The 22,413-nt window shown below is 35.8% G+C and overlaps 1 protein-coding gene across 2 annotated transcripts in view; it reads left to right on the top strand.

The window, feature by feature from the left end:
* Ss18 (SS18 subunit of BAF chromatin remodeling complex) overlaps positions 1 to 22,413 on the top strand; it is a 69,927-nt gene that overhangs the window by 19,512 nt on the left and 28,002 nt on the right. For both annotated transcript variants that reach the window (XM_003474023.5, XM_005005560.4), the window contains exons 4-5: positions 11,304 to 11,457; positions 13,806 to 14,027. In XM_003474023.5, coding sequence (XP_003474071.2) covers positions 11,304 to 11,457; positions 13,806 to 14,027 — 376 coding nt within the window. The remainder of the gene's footprint in view (positions 1 to 11,303; positions 11,458 to 13,805; positions 14,028 to 22,413) is intronic.

Below are 22,413 nucleotides of genomic sequence, written 5' to 3' on the forward strand. Positions count from 1 at the left end.
TTTAAATCAAGAGAGGAAAAGAAAGTGCTCTAAAGGATATAAGTACATGTATGTTTTTAAATGTGTAGGATTGATAACCATATTACTGAGTTTTTGTTGGATCTTTGAACAGAACTGTTTGCAGTCTCACTGTTTGAATGTCCACTTTGTATGATTTACTTTTGTAACTTGAACAGCTATTTCTAAGAAGACAATATGTAATTTGTCAACTAGTGATTTCCTGCTGTTTATTTTTTTGAAATTGTGTATTATTTCTACCCTTTTTCTGTTTTTTTCTCTTTAAATAAAGAAAATTCAAAAAAGTTTTTATTCATTAATTTTCTTTCTTTCTTTCTTTTTTTTTTTTGGGGGGGGGTATCGGGAATTGATCTTGGGGCCTTGTGCTTGCCAGACAGACACTGTACCAATGAGCTGTATCCCTGGCCTTCATTAATTTTCTTTAGGATAAACTTTTTTGTGAGAAAATATAATCTTTCTGCTGTTGTAGTTCAATCTAAGACACACAATCTCAAAGCATTTACATAGAATCAAATATTTTAAATGTGGAAAGAACCTGATAATAACATGGCCTAGTATTTTACAACGTTGGCTGTCCACAAGAGTAATGTAGAATATTTTTTAAAACTAGCAGTAGGTAGGTGGAGTATGGTAGTGCACACCTGTAATCCCAGTACTGGGTAGGCTGAGACAGAAAGATTGCCACAAGTTTGAGGAAAGCCTGGGCTACAAAGTGAGTTCAAGCCCAGCCTGAACTGTAGAGTGAGACTCTGTCTCAAAAAGACCAAAAAAAAGAAAGAAAAGAAAAGAAAAAACAAAACAAAACAAAACAAAACAAAACAAAACCCCAAAACCACCAGTAGCTAAATTGTATCAGGTGAGAATCCTATAACTATTTTAAAAGCTTCTCAGTTGATTCTAATATGCAATTAGAGATCGAGAACCATATATTTCCATGCTTCTCAAATGGTGCATGCAGGGATGTTCTGAGAGTTTGTAAAACTTCAAAGAGTCAGTTTATATTCCTGTGCTGTTAATTACATTTGATGTGGCAATGTCAGTAAGATAATGCTTCCTATGTGATGTTACAAGGATTACATAAAAGCAGCCTTTGCTGTTCAGCATACTCAGTAAGCAGTAATGATGATAGGAAGATAGCGCAGAGCTGAAGAGTACAAAAGGGGAGAGGCATCAGAATTAGGAATATACGAAGTAGAATGAGCAAGACTCAGTTACTGAGTCGAAGGTAAACGAGAGTATTTGTAGACTAAATACTAAATATGAGGTAAAAAAATCCAGTGCATAAAAGTGTGTCTTTATTTTAAAAGAAATCTCAAAGCTTGAGTTATGTTGCTTTTGTTTAATTCATTATGAGTACTAAGTTTAAAATATACCCAATTTAACTATGTGAACTTTAAATTTGTTAAAAATATTTGTAGTTTTTAAAGACAAAGAATGAAATCTGATCTATTAATAAAAAATTGATTTAGAGTATATAAGACATTTTATATATGTTTTCATTTTCCAATCTGTATTTTTTGTGATGTCATGCTTGATATTTTGGATAGTTCTTCATTAACTCTTCCTCCCCAAGCTTCAGTATGAATGATGTTACTCTACAAGTTCAGCAAGTATGCTGGTAGAGCACCTGTTATGGCACTTTATTCACTAAAATTTAATTTTTTTTTTTGGACACAGGGTCTCACTCTGCAGTTCAGGCTGGCTTGAGCTCACTTTGTAGCCCAGGCTATCCTCGAATTCTTAATGATCCTCCTGCCTCAGCCTCCTGAGTGTTGGGATTACAGGCGTGAGCTACCACGCCCGGGTTGATGTGCTTTATTATTAATTGTGAAAGTTCAAGTGGCCCTGTTTTATGATGAGACCAAGTATTAACTATTTGCGGGGCATGAGGACAGTGACAATTGCCAAGATTATTAAATTAACAAAACCAGGTTATTAGGTCTAAAGCCTAGTTGATTCCAGGGTAAGCATGGTGGCATTCTGGAATTTCTGAATGAGAACTATCAGGGGGCTTACCTAAAGTGTTTCAGATATGTATAGAATTCCTTTTAGGGACAGCAGGTGTGATAATTGGTGGAGTTTGAGAATCCTAACTTGGTTTAGTAATGAAGGCTCTTTCATTTATGTCTATAGAAGCTACTAGTTTTAGGAAAGCTAATGTACATGTCTTCTTTTGAATAGCTCATTTTTGAATCTTCTGTTTCCATGTGACACTTTAGTGTCTCCTTGTGGGGAACTCTGTTAATGACAATATCAATGACAGTTATATGAGTGAAGGATATTACATTAATTTTTTTCTTGCAATGCTATGTTTATCTTTTAAGAAACATTGAAGGTAATGTAATAGAATTATGTGTAGTTTTCAGGTGTTATCACTGGTATTTGAAAGCTCATTAATTTAGTAAATATTAAGTGTGTACTGGCAGACTATCATGATTAGGTACTTTTGAAATATCAGTGAACAAAACAGACAAATATTCTTTCTTGGGTTTGTATTCTGTTAAGCAAAGCAAGCATAATAAACTAATAAGCATATTGGAAACCAAGCTATGGAGAAATTTCTAGAGCAGGAAAGTGTACTAGGAATACTAGAGAGGAAGATGGGATTTGCAGTGTGAAATAGAGTGGTCAGGGTAGGCTTCATGCAGAGTGTGACATCTGCACAAAGACCTGAGGGAGAGTGTTTTAGGCAGAGGAAACAAGTCACGGAAAGGTCCTGGCGTGGTGCTGCGATTGGAATGGAATGGAATGGAGTAAGGAAGTGTTTTGGCAAATGATAAAAGAGTTTTGTAGGCTGTAGTAAGAACTTTGGCTTTCATTCTGTATTTGGAAGTTATTGGAGGATTTTGAGCAGAGGAAAGAGTTGACATTTTAACAAGCATATTGCAACTGCTATGGGGATAATGGAGGAGCACAGATGGAAGCAGGGAACCCAGTTAGCTTCTGTGATAATCCATGAGAGATGGGATGGTGGCTGCTCTAGGGTGGTGGTGGAGGAAGTGCTGGTAGAATGGCCAAATCCTGGGCATATTTTAATGGTAGAGGCCAGAGGATATGCTGAGAGTTTAGTGAGAAGGAGATGACTCCGTGAGCAGCTGGAAGGATGACATTGCCATCACTGAGACGAGGGACGAGATGAGGTGAGAGTGGGGCGCCCACAAAAGTCATGTCTGATAGATTTCCAAAAGGAGCTCTGAAGGTGGGGTAGGTAGTTCTGACAGTTAAACCAGTGAAGCCAGCTAGGATACGAGCCCCTAACTTAGTTTTGGATGGATAAATACATATTTCACAATCATTTTTCTTTTAGCATACATTTATTAGGTGCCTCTCAGTGAGAGGCACTGGATGATTGGAGGCTCCGGTAACAGGCTAATGGAATCATGGGCCAGATCCTTACACAGAACCCAGAGCAGGATGGCAGACTTCAAGTCATCACGCAAACATGTTTGAAGTTGCTCCTGTCCTAAATGCTATGAAGGAAATACCTGGGCCTGTGGGAGCAGACAGTGTGGACCCAGTGCTTCTTGTTCAGGGATGGTTAAACAAAACGCACCCATTTGAAGTGTATAGATGGATGAATTTCCACAAATCCACAGAACTGTCACTACAGTCAAGTGACAGAATGTTGATGTCACTCTAAAAAGTTTTCTAATATTCCCTTCTTGTGCATTTTTGAAATCGAGTTGTCTTTTTTATTGATGTTTCATATGCCTTTCTTTACTGGCTATATATAATATGTTTATAATAATTTTACTTTAGAAATTACTTCACCCCTGCCCTTGCCATGTGTGGTACTGGGGATTGAACCCAGGCCTTTGCACTGAGCTACATCCCCAGCCCTTTTGTTTTTGATTTTGAGACAGGGTCACTAAATTGCGTAGGCTGAGATTGAATTTGTGATTCTTCTGCCTCAGCCCCCTGGATTGCTGGGATTATAGGCATGGACCACTTTGCTCAGCATCTTTATAGTCTCTCATTTCTATATGTATTTTTTATTAGTACATATTTGCAGTACATAGTGTTTACATCCATCGTAGGGAGTGGGTCCATGCACTTCACGATATCTTAATTCTTTTTACAATGCTACCCCTCCTCTCCCTTCTCCGTCCTTTTGTCTCTAGATCCCCTTCCCATTCGCAAAAATCTATTTCCCTGTTTTTTATATTATCTTAATAGTATCTGATAAGTTGATTTTCTACTTTCAATAAAGTCCAATTTATCAATCTAATTATCAGTATTTTTTAATGGATAATTCTTTCTGCATGCTGTTTAGAAAATATTTCCTATGTCAGGGTTATAGGGATATACCCAAATTGTCTCCTTAAAGTTCATTTATCCATGGTCTGCTATAAATTAAATTTGTGTAGTAATCGGAGTTGTACCCAAGGCTTATTTTTGTTCATATGATGTTTAGTTGACCCAGTACCATTTATAAATATTGGAAATATCTTTCACCATTAAATTTAAATTATGTGTGGATTATTCTTGACTCTGTTCTGTGCTCATCGTGTCTGCACCAACCACATTTAATTACTATAGCTTTTAGTAAGTTTTCATGTCTGTTAGTGTTCTTTGAGATTGTCCTGGCTATTCTAAGTGCTTTGCATTTCCATATCATGTTAGAATCAGCTTGTGAATTTCTGCCAAAAACCTGCTCTTTTGGTAGGGTTTGCATGGAATGTGTAGGTCAGTATTAGGGAAACCGATATGTCATCGTCAGTGATGACATGTGTATTGGTTTATGTAAACTCTTTTTCTCAATATTTCAGCATTGAGGTCTTGCTAGGTTTATTACTAGTGATTTGGATTTTAGGATTATAAATGCTATCAGTTTTTAAATTTCATTTTCTAATTGTTGGAAGTATAAACTAAGAAGTTGATATTTGTATATTGAACCTGTATCCAGTTATCTTGTTACACAATCAGGCATCAGTGAAAACTCTTGTGCTTTCTTTTCAATCTTTATTTTTGCTGTTCTTTTTTGGTCTTTTTGAGACATAGTCTCATTATGTGGTTCAGATTGGTCTTGGGCTCACTTAGTCAGCCTCCCGAGTGCTGGGATTATAGGAGTGGGCCACCATGCCTGGCTCAATCTTTGCTTTTCTACTGTATTTCTAATCTTGATAACATTGATTTGTTGGTTTGTGTGGATATTCTTATGTTCTTGAATTTAATGGAGAAGAGGCTAATATTTCATTAGTGAAATGAGGCTAGTTGTAAATTTTCTTTAAATTTATTATTTTGTGTTTTGTGTTTTGAGACAGTCTCCCTGTATGGTTTAGGGTTTCACCTCACTGTGTAACCTCAAACTGGCTCAAAACATGCCAATCTTCTCTGCTTTAGTTTTTTTTTGTTGTTGTTGTTGTTTGTTTTTTGTACTGGGGATTGAACTCAGGACCACAAGCTTACCAGGCAGGCGCTTAAGCCACTGAGCTAAATCCCCAGCTAATCTCTACTTTAAGCTCAGCATTTTTGAGTACTGAGATTATAGGCATGCCTTACCATAGCTGTTTAATCAATAAAGATATTCCTTCTTTTTGCTTTTGTCTTTTGTTTTTGTTTGTAGTACTGGACTTTGAGGCCAAGGCTTGTATATGCCAGGCAAGGACTCTGCCACTGACCACTCTGCCATTGAGCTATGTCCCCAGGTCCAAAAATTCATATTCCTTTCTGAATTTCTGAAGGTTTTTATTATGAGGGACTACTAGATTATCAAATTTTTTAAATTTTTTGGTCACTATATAGATTTTACTTTGATAATAGGGTGCATTGCATTGATATCAAAAGTTAGGTCAGCTTTTATCCTGGAATGAAGTATTACTTACAGTGTAGTTTTTGATGTGTGCTAAAATTTCGTTTAGTATTTCTGTGTGAGTATTCATGAGAACATGGCCTGTAATTTTTTTCTTGTAATATGCTTCTCAAGTTTTAGTAACCTCAAAAAATTGGGACTTGATGTAGTTTTTTTCTGTTCTCTGAAAGATTGCATATAATTATAATAGGTATTAACGTACGTGTTATTTATCCCTTAATAGTTCAGAAGAGAACCTGTATACATGAGAAAGTTACTTCAGGGAAATTTTAAGTTAGGGGTTAATTTTTTAAATAGAAGATTGTTCGAATTTTTTAGTTTTTGTGTCACTATGCCATGCGTGCCACGGCAGGCTGTTTGTATCATTGCAAGCCCTAAAATGTTCGCCATCACTGGTCTGTGGTATATTTTTTGAAGAACTTATTTTATGTAAATAATCAAGTGTATTATTAAGGTTGTTCTGAATGTTTTCTTACTGTATTTAAAATACCTGTGGGATATTTGTTGACTGCCCATACCTCAATTTCTCTAAAATTTCAATGTTTTTCTTTTGATGATTATTCCTGGTAGGGTTTTCTGGTTATTAATATTTTAAAGAAAGCAACTTTAAGCTTTCTTAATTATCTGCTTTCTTAGTTTTTTTAGCTGCTTTTTTCACTGAATTGTGTTTGTGTCTGTTAGTTCTTTGTACTTTGTTGACTGTCTCTTCCTAGCTAATGGAGTTTGAAACATAATGTCCCTAATTTTTCAGGTTTTCTTCATTTCTTTAACGTGCATTTAAAAACTGGAAGTTGTCCTGAAAGCATAAATAGTTTAAATTCACCTCAACTATTGTCATTAGTCTTTTTTTTTTTTAGAGATAGTTGCTTTGTAGTGCAGTTCAGGTGGCCTTGAGCTCACTGTGCTGTTCAGGCTGGCCTAGAGCCCACATCAGTCCGCCTGCCTCCAGAGTTGTGGGATTGCAGGCATGCACCATCACACCCAGCTTTGTTTTTCATAGTAGTCTTCTTCTGTATTTTATAGTTTTATATGTTTTAGCCCTGTGTAGAAGTCACTGTTAAATGCCAATATTAGCATGTATACTTACATACCTACCTTTCATTTCTCTTTATGAATTCTTCCAGTTTTGTTTTCTAAGTAGAGTCACTTTCTTGATGAATTCCTATAAGTAAATCTCTTAGCTTTTTCATCTGAAAATATATTTATTTTATGTTAGGAGAGGATGTTTTCTTTTAGTGTGGAATACTAGGTTGATTGCTTTAGGTTTTTTTGGTCTTAATACCTTAGAGATGGCATTTTATTATCTTGTTCCATTATTTTTGATGAAAAATTAGTTGTTTATGAGGCTGAGGCAGGAAGATCACTGTGAGTTGGAGGCCAGCTTGGGCTACAAAGTAAGTTTAAGGCCAGCCTGGATTATTCATTAAGACCCAGTCTCAAAAATACTAAAAAATAAAAGTAATAATAATAAAATAGCCAATAAGAAAACTAACACTGTTTTTTTTTTTTTAAAAAGGAAAATAAAAATTAATTGTTAGCCTCCTTTCTGTCTTAAGGTAATATGTCTTATTTTCCCTGACTGCTTTTAAGATTTTCTCTTTGACTTTGGTTTTTAGTACTTTTAGGTAAGTAGGACCAGATTTTCTTTTTATCCTGCTCAGTTTTGTAGAGCTTCATAATTCATATGCTAGAGACTCATATCTTTGGTAAGCTTTAGAAAATTAACCATTAATCACCAAATATTATTACTGTTTTATTCAGTAGCTTCTGTGTTGTAATTCCAGTTAAATGTATGTTAAATCTTTTTTTCCACGTTGTAAACACTCTTATATTTTCTCTCCTTTATCTTTTTTTTTTGTCTTTTTGAGGCAGGGTATCACTATGCAGTTCAGATCCTTAAACTCACTTTGTAGCCCGGCTGGTCTCAATTTGCAGTGATCTTCCTGCTTCAACCTTCTGAGTGCTGGGATTACAGGCATGTTTTCTCCCAAAGAGAGTGCTCTCCTTTATCTTTTGTTTCGTTTTTTTTCCAAAAGATTTCTTCTCCAGTCCTCTGATTTACTGTTTGCAACTTGATTTCTTAATGTCAGTGATTGTATTTCCCTTTCTAGAGTTTACATTTGACTCAAATATGAGACTTCTAGAACTTTGTTGACATTCTCTGTTTCTACTTCTTCTCACCTGAAAAAATCAAATCTAGTAAAAATCTCTAGTGATTCCAAAATCTGAATGACTTGTGTTTTTATAATTATTCTATTTCTTTTGATAGCTCATCTTTTTTTAAAGTTTAGGTTAATATGAAATTTATAAAACACTTGCCATTTTAACTATTTTATGTCTGTAATTCAAGGTTTATTTTAAAGAAGTATATTCAAAGTTGTGTGGCCATTACTATTATCTAATTTCAGAACATTCCCATCACTCCGAAAAGAAACCTTATATCTTATGTCAGGTGATCCCAGTTCTCCCTTCTGTCCATCCTCTAATCTGTTTGTCTCTGGATTTACCTATTTTGTGCATTTCACATAAATAGAATCATAAAATGTGTAGCCTCTTTCGTGTGCAGCTTCTTTCATGTGACATATTCTCAAGTGCATCTATCTTGTGGCATGTATTCATTTGTATTTTACTTCACTTCTGTGACTGAATTGTCCTTTAGCAGCTATAGTCATATATTCCATTTTGTTCATCTGTTGGTAGGCTTTGGATTTTCTCCCCCATCTTTCTCCTGTTGTGAATGTGGGCGTACAGATTCTGCGCAGGTGTGTTTTGAATTCCCTGTGTACAAATGTAGTAGGATGGCTGCATTGTATGGTAACTGTAATTTTTTGAGGATCTGCCAAAGTTTTGTCTGTGATGACCTGACCACCTTTTTGCATTCTTTCCAGCATATATGAAAATTCCTGTTTCTGTGTCTCTGCCACATTTTCTGTAGTTTTCACTTTTATGCCATTATTATAACTGTCACATTGGGTGTTGACCATTTTTATCTCATAGAGTGCTGTATAATTTTTAATAGAATGTCAGACATAGATGAACACTTCTGAAACTCAAGTTTATGCGTTGTTTTCTTCCAGAGTGCTTTCCTTTAATATGTGGAGTGGTATCTAGATCGCCTTGAGCCTACCAAAGGTTGATTATGAGACTTGCTAGTTTGCTAGGGCTGATCTGTTTCAGTTTAGAACTTAGTCTAAGTCTAAGGAGAGATTCTTCCTCAGTCACAGGAGAGAACTTGGGTTGTTTGTGAAGGCTCCTGACGCAGGGCTTCATCCAGTCTTTGTCTCCCTAGTCTGGGTGGCAACTGGAGTCTCTGCTTGACTCTTTGATTTTCTGTTATTTTCTGGCAATTTTCTTGAATTTCTGCTGTTGCTATATATTCCTCTTGGTTCTTTTTTCTGTAGTTTTCTGCTTTCTTTTGGTCAAAAACTTTGAGACTTTTCAGTTTAAAAGGACTGCTGTTTTCGACATGGGCTCTTTTACTTTGCCCACAGAAAGCTTAAGGAAAAGCGATAGTCCCGCTTACTCCTTTTCACCTGGCTTACTCTGCAGGGCCTTCCAGTTTTATACATTTGTCAAAATGTCATGACTTTTTTTGAAAAAGCATCTTGTTCTGTAGTTAAGGCTGACCTTGAACTCACTATGTAACCTATGCCCTCCTGAGGCTGGCAGCAATCCTCCTGCCTCAGCCTTTAGGGTGCTGGGATTACAGGTGTGTGTCATCACACTTGGCTCAACAAATTTTTAGGGTGTGGGAGTACTGGAAATTGAACCTGGAGTTTTTGCACTGAACTACATACCAGCCCTCCTCCCCTTTTTAAAATTTAATTTTAATTAATTAATTTTTTTGCTTCTTTGAGACAGGGTCTTACTATGTATTCCAGGCCAGTCTCAAATTTATTATGTAATGCAGGCTGGCCTTGAACTCACAGTGATCTTTCTTTCTGCCTTACCCTCCTGAGTGCTGAGATTACAGGTGTGTGCTACCATGCTTGGTTTAGGATTTTATGTCTTGTCTTAGCAGGAGCATTAGGTTGGTACAAGTTTCTTGATCATGATGGTAATAGTGACTAATGATGTTTTATGGATTGAATTACAAAGAGTAAAGCAGGCTTGATGATACATAAGGGTAGTTAAAAGTAAGAGTTAATATTAGGAACTTCTTTGTGAAAACTGAACAAGCGTAATTGTTTAAAGATACAAATTAGGGCCGGGGATATAGCTCAGTGACACAGTGCCTGCTTGGCAAGCATGTGTCCTGAGTTCACTTCCCAATATGGAGGAAAAACCAAAAGATACTAGTTAGATAAAAATGTAAGGTGAGAGTTCATGAGAAAATAAAAACAGCAGTTACCTAGATTTACTAGTGAAGAAATTAGAATTTCTGAGTTTGACTGTTAGAATTGTGCTTGGTTATTTCTGTAGCTGGGGTTAGATTGGAATTTTGAATGCTTAGGTGTTCTGGCTAAAGGAGTGTGCCATAGACAGCTGTGCTCACAAAATCTAGAAAGGTGCATAATAAGCAATGGCCAGATAATGTAGAAGGAAGTTACTGAATAGAACATTATATTCAGATCACTGAGAAGCAGAGAAAGGAGGCAAAAGTAGACTTGGAAAAAAATGATAACCTTCTTATCCTCCTATACCAAAAAATTAAAAAATAAAAAATAGGTGCTTGGGGAAAAAACTAAGCTTTTGGTTTCCTCACCAAAATATCCCCAAGAAGAGATCTAGGTGTTACAGACCATCGTGCATCTATGATTTTCCTTTCGCCCTTTTGTGAACTCTCAAGGTTAGTCAGTGGTTTTCTTCAAAATTTCATTAGGAAATTTGCCAACGGCATCCTTTTGAGGCAGCTGTCTCTGTACCCTTGGAGGCCATCAGTAATGTTTCCAATCTATAGCAGTAGTTGGCACAAAAATGTTGAACTGAACTGTTGTCTTTGTGTTATAAAACATTCCTCCATTGCTACCTCTCCCCCAAGCACCCACCAGACAATAAAAAATATATCATCTTTTAGGACTTTGTTCCTTGTATTGTTTTTTGTCAATGTACCATTTCATGTAAAAGCCATCATTAGTAAATGTATCCAAATGTTCACAATGGCAGAAGACTTAAATTTTTAAACATAATTTAAATAATAACAAAGACACATTAGAAATGGTTTACAAATAAATGAGAATTCTGTTTGTAAAGAATGTTAAAATTTTCATTTCACTATTGAAGGTTCATAAATTAAAATACACTGTAATTGTGGTTTACTTTTGTTTAAGGTATTTGGATGCTTTATACTATTTTGTAAAGTTTTTGGAGGATATTAAATTATATTAAGTCTGCTTAGAATGCATGAAAAGAAATTGAAATCATTTGTTTTGATCCCATTCAATTTAATAATATAGGCAACTGTTATTCCAGATGCATCTTTAATATATTAGTCCAACTGTTTGTCTTGTTTTGCTAAACTGTCTTCCTTCAGCCACCCACACAGAATATGCCTATGGGTCCTGGAGTGATGAATCAGAGCGGGCCCCCCCCACCTCCGCGCACTCACAACATGCCTTCAGATGGAATGGTAGGCGGGGGTCCTCCTGCACCACACATGCAGAACCAGATGAACGGCCAGATGCCTGGTAAGTTTTTCTCCCCAAGACATTAACACCAGAGTTGCTTAGCAACTGAAACGACATGGGGGCTCAAGGGATACTAGATTGTTGATGACAAAACTGCTTTGAATGCCCCTGAGTACAAGCTCTCTTAGAGTTTGTTAGCTACAGAGCTACGTGACCTGTATTCAGTGTTTATCAGGCTGCCCTTGGGCTTTGATGGAGCTGACACACAGCATTCCTCTGATGAACAGAACTGGCTAAATTTAGTCTGTCTGAAACTGTGCAATCCAGTTGGCTTTAGAAGCTTTTGGGGGAAAAGAGGCGTTGTGCCACGGCTTGAGAATTAAAATTGTTTAAAAAAATGCGTCAACATTTGCCTAAGTTTTTATTTACTTAAAAATTTCAGAAACAGTACCATTGGAAAAAAACACATGGGGAGAAGAAATAAAACAGTCATTAAAGTGTTATTGTATTTAGTATTTTCTCATTGATATTATTAAAAGTGAATTAGATTTTATGAAATGTCTTAATAGTGTAATATAGATATGGAAATTGATTTTGAGGCAAAGTTAAACTGAAAATAATATAAGCTTTGTTACATATTAAGGCCTTCCCTTTTCTCCTTAACTGTTTTAACTTCAAAGTCTGTAAAATGCTAATCTTTCAAAGCTTTGGATGCTTATCTGGTTATTCTTTGCTGAAACATATCTTTAAATTATTTTGTTTTTGTAGCAATGGCAACAACTCACAGCCATTATTTTTGGTGGAGTATTCTCTTTAGTGTGAGAATATTTTTACTTTCTAAAGACAAAAATTTTTCTATTGGCAAAAAAATTATACAATTAGTAATAAAGGTTAATTAAAAATTAAATTAGCATAAGCGCCTCCTTGGCAAGCATGACGTTGTGAGTTCAGTCCTCGGTACCAAAAATAAATAAATAAAAATTAGTAATTAGCATCCTTAGAATAGTGTCTTTTCCAATTTACTGTGCTGTTGGTAGCATGGGTGTCCAAGGGTGACATAGTCAAAGAAACAAAGGGGAACGTAGCTGAAGAGTCCAGGTGGCCCAACTTAGAAGACTGATGTGTGACTGATCCTGAGGGCTAGGTGATGTGGCAGTGGCTGTCGCACACTTCGGGCTTGGGCTCACAGCATCCATGGCCCACTCACAGTAAAGCATAACAGCTCTTTAGATTGCAGGAGAAAGCTTCTTGCCAAGTTGTGCAGGTTGGATAAGAGTTTTGTGACTTTATATGGTAGTAATTTTAGTTAGGATTTTGACTTAACTCTCATATGACATTGGAGTCTTAAGACCAAGAAAACATTTGAAAAGCACATTGACCTGACATTTTTGGCTTTTGTGTAAGGTCACTTGGAATAAGTATATTCTTTTTATAAGACAGAATTAAAACAACCATTGGGCCTACGTTGTCCAAAATAGTGATCTTCTAAAACAATAATTAACAGACTCCTAACCAATAGAGTTATAGTTAGCCGTAGGAAATTGAAATGCCAGTAATTTATATTTTCTTTAAAGCATCTAGCCAGTATCTTTACAAATAAAAATTTGCGTGTAGTTCTAATTTCCTGTTTTAGTTTTGATGTATTTGCAATTGAATTATAGAACTACTTGTACTAATTGATCGTAGCCAGATAACCTTTTTTTTTTTTTTTTATCGGTACTGGGGATCGAACTCACGACCGCCTGCTTACAAGGCAGGTGCTTATGCCACTGAGCTAAATCCCTAGCTCCTTTTTTTTGGCCAGGTAACCTTTTAGTCACAGTTCCTTTATAAAGAAAGTTAAATTGATTTTAAAAAACCACCTAATATACATCTATGGAACATAAATCAAAAGGTATCAGAGGATAGATAGTTCCAGAGAGGCATTGGTAATCCTGGAAGAGATGCTTTCTTAAGGAAAGGATGTGTACTTTCTGTTTTCTTATTATTCTTTTTATGAAACACAAGTATTAGTATTTAGCACATACTAAATTTTTTTATAGCTTTCTTTCCCTCTCAAAGAGTTCACCTCTTCGAAACCATCAATCCACTCAGTACATAAAGAGCTACCTCATTCTTTTTGGTGACTATCACATTGATTTTTTTTTAAATGAATGTACTTTAATTTATTTGAACAGTTTTTAAACAGTTTGAACAGGCTTTTAAAAATACTAACTTGTTAATCTCTAAATAGGAAATAACATTCACCTCAAAGTATTTGCTGTCATTTGTGTAAATCATTTATTTGCTATTTATTTAATACTCAAATTAGTGTTATTATTGTAAGATGCAAAAAATGCCTTATAGGGATTTTTGTATGAGTCATCTTTTTAACTTTTATATTTTCTTCCGATCATTTTTCTTCAAAGGACCTAACCATATGCCTATGCAAGGACCTGGACCCAATCAACTCAATATGACAAACAGTTCCATGAATATGCCTTCAAGTAGCCATGGATCCATGGGTGGTTACAACCATTCCGTGCCATCCTCACAGAGTGTGCCAGTACAGAATCAAATGACAATGAGTCAGGGGCAGCCCATGGGAAACTATGGCCCTCGACCTAATATGAACATGCAGCCAAACCAAGGTAACTAAGCCCTGTGTCCTTGGTGACTAGAGTGATCTGTTTCGGCCTTTGAAAGTAGAATGATTCTGTCAAGTTGTTAGCTTATTTATAAAAGTAAAAGCATGGATTGAGGGACAGTTACGTGCATATAAAGGGATCATTGAGTTTGAATGTAGTTTAAATTATTTTGTTTACTTTTAGAAATTAAATTGCTTGTTTTAACTGTTAAATTTTTGATTTTTGTCTTTTGGATAATTTATTTTGGAGTCAGTATTTTTGAATTGTTTGTTCAAGCTAGTCAGTGAATTATCAATTTGTTTGGAGCTAGAAAACTGAGAAAAACATAGTTATCTTTTTAGGGATAGCTCCTTAAAAATCATTTGCTTGAAAGTTTGTTTTACTTACAAACCATATATTAATTTATCTGACTTTCTCTTGATTTACATGTGTTTTTGATTCTCTATTTCAATACTAAAAGGTAACTCTTAAGATGATTATCAGCTACAGTGTTCAGTGGAGATGTACTCATACCATTACAGTTTATTACCAATCTCAGGAAGTAAAATTATTACCATGTTTCTCTTTTAAGTATCCTGTGAATAATAACCAAAAACCAGTAAGTGGCGCTCTGTTCTACTAATTGCCTGTTAAGACATTTGGCTTATTGCCAGCTTAATGCTTTTTCACTTACAAAATGTGGTGAGGTTAAGATTAGATAGAATTAAATATTTTTGTAATGAAACTTTCTAGATTTTGATTATTAAAAACAGCTCACTAAAATATACTCAGATAAAGGAGGTTGTGTTCTGCTAAAAATTGTGATGAAATAATGCATTGCAATTTTAATTGTCAATACAGATATCTTCTATAATTTTGTTGAGGTACACTAGAAACAGGGAGGCACAGACTGAATTGTCAGTGTAGCTTCACAAAATCTGGTGTTGCTCCATTTTCTTTCTCTTTCTTTTTTTGTTATCCCGAAGTTATTTAATGTCTATTTTCTTTACTTGTTAGGTCACTTAAAGGTTGAGAACAACAGCAAGATGCAGTTAGTGCCAGGTCAGAAGGGAGCAGACATGTTTCTGAGAGAGTAAGAGGCTGGATGCTGCTTCTCACAGCCGCTCTGTAGTGATGACTTCTTAGAAACCCAGAGCTAAGCAGGGAAGGGCAGTGCGAGTGGGGAGGAGTGCAGCCTGAGGAGGGCAGAGCTGTGAGCCAGGCAGGGAAGAGTAACCCAGAGGCAGCTCGGGCCAGGGCGGGCGAGGCTGCTGTTCAGGGGAAAGGATCGAGATGCACGCAGGAATTGTTTAATGTAGGAACCAGCTATTTCTTTTTAAAAGCTCCTGTTTTATGAATGTGGAATTTTCCTTTTACTGTAGTATTTAACTACTTTGTGCTTCTCTTGAGTTTTGTAGAAGTAGATATACAAAAAATTCCTATAGAGATGTGATTTAGAAAAAATTGAGGACACTTCAGAATGAAAATGATTGAAGAAATTTTGTTGCTGTGAAATCTCTTCAGGACAAATAAAACTTTTTGTTTAAATTTTAACATCGCTGAATCAAAAGAATCCATAGAAAATTATAATTCCAAAAACAAAAAAGAAAGCTATAGTATGTTGTGGCAGTGTCTTTTCTCATGAATTTAATTTACTTTAATCATGAACTTTTTTTCTCCTTTACCATTTTGAAACAAGATTTTACCGTGTAGTTCAGGCTGGCCTTAAACTTGAGATCTTCCTGTCCAGTCTCCCAAGTGCTGGGATTACAGTCATGTGCCACATCAGTCAGCTGATACAAATTGCTTAGAAAAATATTTTAGTTATGTGGAACCGGTTTGATGAAAAAATTATTTAGTAGGATAAAAGGTTTTAAATGAAGTTTTATCATTTATTTTATTATAAAGCATTTTCATAGCTAATTTTTACAAAAATAAACCACATTTTACAGTAAATTAATTTTTTTTGTTTAGACCTAAGTATGTGAAATGAATTAGAGAAGACTAGATCTTAAATGAGAAAGCTTGAAAGGCATCAGAATCCTACAAAAGGAAACTTTTTTGCCTTTTAAAATTTTCTTGCATTTATTGAATTACTATTGAGTTAAAATAAAAATATTTCAACAAACTTATCTTCTTAAGAAATATTAGAAAAAATGTTAAATGTATTTCTTAGTAGTTTTTAGAATCATGGAAAAGAAATATTTCTGAAATTTTTTAGATTAAACATGTAGACTAAAGGCACATAACTCATTGGTAGAGTGCAGGAATCCAAGAATAATCCAAAGAATTCTGTTTTTAAAAGGATCAATTAAGTGGCAATTTTTAGCACATTACTTCGATGGATAATCAAAGTGTTGATATATTAGTAATGAGCGATTTTGGGAAATTTTAATTGGTTATGTGGTAATAGTTCATGTTTTCTTTTCGTTCTTTCCTCCTTTCCTTTCTCCCTGGAATCCTAGTCTAGTGCCTTGCTCTGGTGAGTGCTTGGTCCCTGTGCTGCCCCCCGCCCAACCCCACCAGGGGAAGTAGTTTCCTAATAAACATTGTAAGACAGAGGCTATATGCATTCATCTAATGGTTTTGCAGTAGTCTGTCTTTCTTTCTGTCTTTCTGTCTGTCTTTGTACTGGGGATTGAATTCATGACTTCATGCTTGCCAAGCAGGTGCTTACACCACTGAGCTAAATCCTAGCCCTGCAGTAGTATTTCTTTTAACCTCACCTTCCTTTGCAAATTGCTGTAAGAATGCAATTGAATTCCTACTTCATTTTTAAGAGCAGAAAATATTTATTGAGAAAAACAAAGCTACTTTTTTTAAGAGCAGAAAATATTTATTGAGAGAAACAAAGCTTCTGTCTGAGAGACAAAAGGTGGCCTCCTACTTTTTTTCTGCCTCTCTTTCCACCACTTGTATCTCAGCTTTGAAGCAAGTGAAATTAGTGGGAAAAAGTAAACTCTAAAAACATTTTCATTATAATTTGGGAGTGTGATTGAAATTATTTTATGTGTTTACATATTTATCATTTTGATTAAAAATAAAGAGAAATTATCTTTTGATTTGTACTAGTAATACTTATGTAATAAACCAAAATATTAGTGATACAGGGACAATATTTCTAGTAATGAAATTATGGAATTTCTTTGGACTTCATTAATATGTACTGAAAAATTTTGAAAAATCAGTACAAGTTCTAACCTAACAAAAAGTGTGTCGTTGAAGTAGCTGCACAGAGCTAGGGGGTGGCACATGCCTGTAGTCCCAGCTGTTGGGGCCACCAAGGCAGGAGGATCGTGAGCTCAGGAGTTTGGAGACAGCCTGGGCAGCATGGTAAGAGCATCTTTGAAAATCATCAACAAATGATTGCATTACATTTACCAATTATATATTCCAGGATTCATAGTTATCAAAAAGAGTATCAGCAGTTATGTTTTTTAAACTTTTAAAAGCATGAACCTGCATGTAATATGTAAATTCAACTAAGCTAGCAAAATGTTTTGTTATATTTTATAACAAATGTTTTGTTACATTTGTTGATTGCTTAGGGTTTTTTTTTTTTTTTTTTTTTTTTTTGAGAAAGTGCCTCTCTATGTAGTTCAGGCTGGCCTTGAACTCAAAGTAATCCTTCTGCCTCAGCCTCCAAAGTGCTGGAATTACAGACTTGTGCCACCATGCCCTGCTAGTTAGAATATTTTGCCTTTGCTCTTGTAGAGAACTTTTTATTTGCATGTGTAAGATTTGGAAAATTTTTAATGATGTTATTTCTTAAAAACCTTTGGCAAAATGTTGCTTAAATAAATAATAATAGTCCAACATACACTTTTCCATGTTATTTTCACTGTTAACCAGATTTCATTGATTGTCGCTTTGAACCTAGGGGTAAGTATAGTATTGCTACATAAACGTACATAGAGAGAACAAATTCTTAGACTTAAACCCTCTTTAAAAAGGGAAGAAAGTGTTCTTTTGTTTGTGGCCTGCATATCCCTAGTGTTGAGAAACATTCTTAAGGCTAAACACAAGACATCTGTTTCATGAACAGCAGTTGGAGCCAATGTCATAAATAACCTGGGTGGAGGTAGTGCCTTAAAGATATTTAATAAAACAACAAATATATTCATTAGAGTATGAAATGTCAAATGAGAACAGAAAGACCTAATGGCCAACATTATATTCAATGAAATCAGGGTATTTAATTTATTCCCAGGCATTAGTAATTATAGCTTTCTTTGTTTAACAGGATTTTGCTAATTACATAGTCAAATATAAAGAGTTTCACAAGTTGTGTCTGCATAAAGAATGCAGATCGTAAGTTCTGTGAGTGTTAGTTCTGCATCTTGGAGCTCAGACCTTTGCCTGAAGTAAGGTGAAGTGGAATGGTAGGTGTAATGAGTAACTGTTTCCACAGCTTACGTAAAATCAGTTGGCTAGACTAATCAACACTTTTCTTTTTAAATGAGCCAAAGTTTAGATTGGTTTATCAACTTTTGTCTTATTTTAGCCCAAGTATCTAATTTATTTCTGGTTGCAGTGTTATTTGAGTAGTATTACAAAATGATATTTAAATACTATTTTTCTGTCATTGCATTCTCTGGCTAACCTAGTCTGGAAGTTTAATACTAGAATAATAGGACAGTTTAGCATTTAATTGTGAAAATGTATTTTAGTAGTATACTGCCTGTGCTTCTCTGCTGTCATTGTGCATAGCTCTGCAGCATTCGTGGTACATACATGTTTGCAGGTATGTCTTTATACCTGTATTTTTGAGTATATGTGGATGGTTTTTGTAAGATCTACAAGTAGATTTTTTAGGATAAGATATAAGATCTTAACATCTTGTAGGAGAAATCATTTTCAGTAGACCGTGTGTGACCACGTGTGAGGTCACATCCCTGTGGAGTATGAAAGCCCTTCTTTAACTTTGTACACTCTTTGGTTCTTAAGCTTCTTAATCTTTGCTAAATATAATCACTTTAATTTTTACTTCTTCTGCTAAGAACTTACTTATTTTCCATTTGCATGCTTTCTTTGAATTGGTACATTCTGTATTCTGTGGTTTATCTGTTTATTTTTTGAAGAGTTCCTTATAGATTTTTTCAGCTGTATGTAACTTTTGGGAGCTTAAAAGTAGTTTGTTCTACTGGTAGAATTCTGAAAGTGACAATACTAACTTTCATGAAAAAAGTATTGATTTCTAAATTGTGTCAGAACTTGGATTTAACATTTGCTAAATTAAGGTCCAGATACAGTTGACACAAATTATTGCTGAGAAAAGATTCAGCCAAGAGAAGGCGTATACAAAGCAGAATCAAGAAGGGTACCCGAGGTGGTGTTTATGGCTGCTTTGTGGCAGCCTGGATGCTTTACTCTGTAACATGCCTGTGCGTAGAAGCACATGAACGTTGCTGTCTGGTGGGGTGCACTGAGCCTTGGCATTCAGCATTTTTATTGGGCCTCTGCTGTGTAGATGTGATTGTCCATGCAGTTGACCTCAGCTTCTACTCATGACTCTGTCCTGCGACCTTGTGGCTTTCCCTTGCTAAGGTAAAACACTGGGAAAACTAGCGTAAAAGAAGCAAAGATTTATTTCTCTTTACAGTTTCAGAGGTTTCAATTCATGATTGCTTGGCCCTGTGATTTAGACCTGAGGCAAGGCCAAAGCTCATGGAGGGGGAGCATGCTGTAATGCAAAGCTGCTCATCTGGTCAGGGCAGGGATGGAGGAGATCAGTCCAGTGCGTACCCCAAATGGCCGATGGCCTCTAACCAGGTCCTCCTGCCTCAGGTTTCTGCCACCTCCTCTCAGCAGCCCAGTGCAGTATCAATCCATAAACAGATGAATCCCTTGGTGAGATCCCTTGGCAGAGCCTTTACAATCCCAGCCACCTCCCAGGGCTCCACTCTGAACACTTGTTTTGGGGACCTACCCTTCAATATGGGAGAATTCGGTGGACATTGTAAAATTCAGACCATAACAGTGGTCCCAGGCCCTAACCAGCTCAGGTGCTAAAGGAAGCTCCTTTAGTAAATTTTATTCATTTTATATATATATATGTACACACACACACACACACACACACACACACACACACACACACATACACACACGCACACACACTCCCCAATACTGGCCTCCTGTCTTTGAAATTGTAGTGGATAGTTTCCAAGAGTAGCCTTTGAATATAAATATAAATACAAATACAAGAAACATGATATGCTGAATTGCAGATACAATATGGGCAGTTTACAAGTGAAAGAATTACTTTGTATCTTGATTTCTGAAGTGTTTGAATGAATGAGAATTGTGTGCCCTGTTTCTTTTCATTGTTAAAATGGTTAAGTTTTTGAAATTCGTACGGAGAGTTTTAGGTATGTCATAGCCATTACAATATAGTTTAGACAAGATGTTTTGTTTGCATTTTAATCATTGGATGAGTGTTTTGAAGATGTAGTATTTTTCCCAATGCATTAGTTAGTAAAAACCAATATTTAATGTGAAAAATCTGCAAAATATACAAAACAGTAAAAACCTTATATTTTTGAGTTATTAGGCTATACATAGGTACTTTTAGCAGCTGTTTATTTGTAATTACATTGTTATTTATAAATATTTGTTTGTTTTCTCTGGATCTTTCAGTTCTGAGAAGTCAAGAGCTCTATTCTTTTGTTCTTAGTTATTTTTTTTTACTCATTGCTGAGACAAAATACCTGAAGCCCAAGTTGGGAAAGGAAGAGTTTATTTCTTACAGTTTTTGGAGGTTTCAGTCCATACACAGTTGGCTCCAAGGCAGGCGGACATGGCTGGGCAGAAGTTCAAGGTGACTGCAAACAGCAAGGTGGAAACCTGCTAGAGAGACACACTTTTTCCTGCCATTACATTGTATGCTGGCTCCACCCCTAGGTGGGTGTAGCACTGACACCATCAATCCAAGCGCTAGACAATGAACCAATCACAAAAACATAATGCAAATGCGTGAGGCCTGGGGGCCACAGACATAAACCATGACAACCACTTTGTCCTGTTTGTTGACTGATTAGTTATGTAGAAGGGCACCTGCCATAACAGATTAGAAAACCAGGTCCTCTCTGTGGTGGTGTCCTCCATCAGCTGTCATGGCAGGAGTGGAACAAGGAAGGCTTTGTCAGTTGCTGTCAGGTAAATGACTGATTGTCATGTATAGCAAAGTTTTTTGGGCTTGGCAGACAAAATCCAGATGAGTTTCAGTTAAATAGCAGCCAAATAAAATTTAAGTTCATTATTTTGAAACAATGACAGGTTCACAGAAAGTTACAAGAGCATAGTAGAGAGGTCCTGTGTACGCTGCCCCAACTGTAATCTCTGGCAACCATTATTACTCTTTTCCACTGAATTGTGTGTATTTTTGAGACCATTATATAAATGGAATTGTATAGTGTTTGACTTTTTGAGTTTGATTTTTTTCACTCAGCATAATTAATATCCTTTAGTTATAACCAAGTTGTTGTATATATCAATAATTATTCCTTTTTTTATTCCTGAGTACAATTCCATATGTGAATAGTCTATAATTTGTTTAGCTATTCACTTGAGAAACATTTTGGTTATTTGTAGTTTTTGGCTTTTACAAATAAAGGTACTGTGAACAACCCATGTAGATATTAATGTTTTTTATTTGAACATAAATTCTCATTTCTCTGGGATAAACAACCAGGGATGCAACTGATGGATCATATGGTATGTTTTACAAATTACATTTTAATAAATAGCCCAAGGCATGCTTCTTTATAGTCCATTCCTTCCATTTTCTGGGCAGGATACTCTTTTCTGTGCCAAATGGTTCATAACTTCCCAGCTTTCATGCTGAGTAACACAAAGCTGGATGTCTAATATAGCCCATCATGACCTCTGTGTGGGTAAGTTGGGTCTTTCATGACAGATTGTCCCTGGTGCCCCCTAAATCTAGAGCTTTTGAAGTGTTTCAGTCAACAGCATACAGCTGTGATTTGCTTGTTACCGTTATTGTATGGTATAGATGAAACTAGGAGAAATCACTTAAGAAAGGCTAACTGTGGAGAATAGGCTAGCCTTTTATTTTGCTGGATTTATTAGGCTGTATCTCCTTTCCAGTTCTCAGTCATCGTTAAGCTGAATAACTAATGTAGTTCTCAGACTTGTTTGTAAAGATACATATTAATTAAAGTTTTTCGCTTGAGAAATCCTAGATTTCTTAACTATTGACATTTTGATGTGGTTAGTTTGTTGTGAGGGCCTGTCTTGTGCGTTGTGGAATGTGTAGCAGTATTTCTGTCATCTACCCACTAGGTGGCAGTAGTAGCCCCACTCCAGTTGCAGTCAAAACTGTTTCCAGAAGTTACTAAATACTTGCAAGGGGACAAAGTTACCCGTGGTTGAGGATTACAAGTTTAAG

This window comes from Cavia porcellus, unplaced genomic scaffold (assembly GCF_034190915.1).
Source record: "Cavia porcellus strain 051 isolate PalLab524CR breed Dunkin Hartley unplaced genomic scaffold, mCavPor4.1 scaffold_20, whole genome shotgun sequence".
Lineage (NCBI taxonomy): Eukaryota > Metazoa > Chordata > Mammalia > Rodentia > Caviidae > Cavia > Cavia porcellus.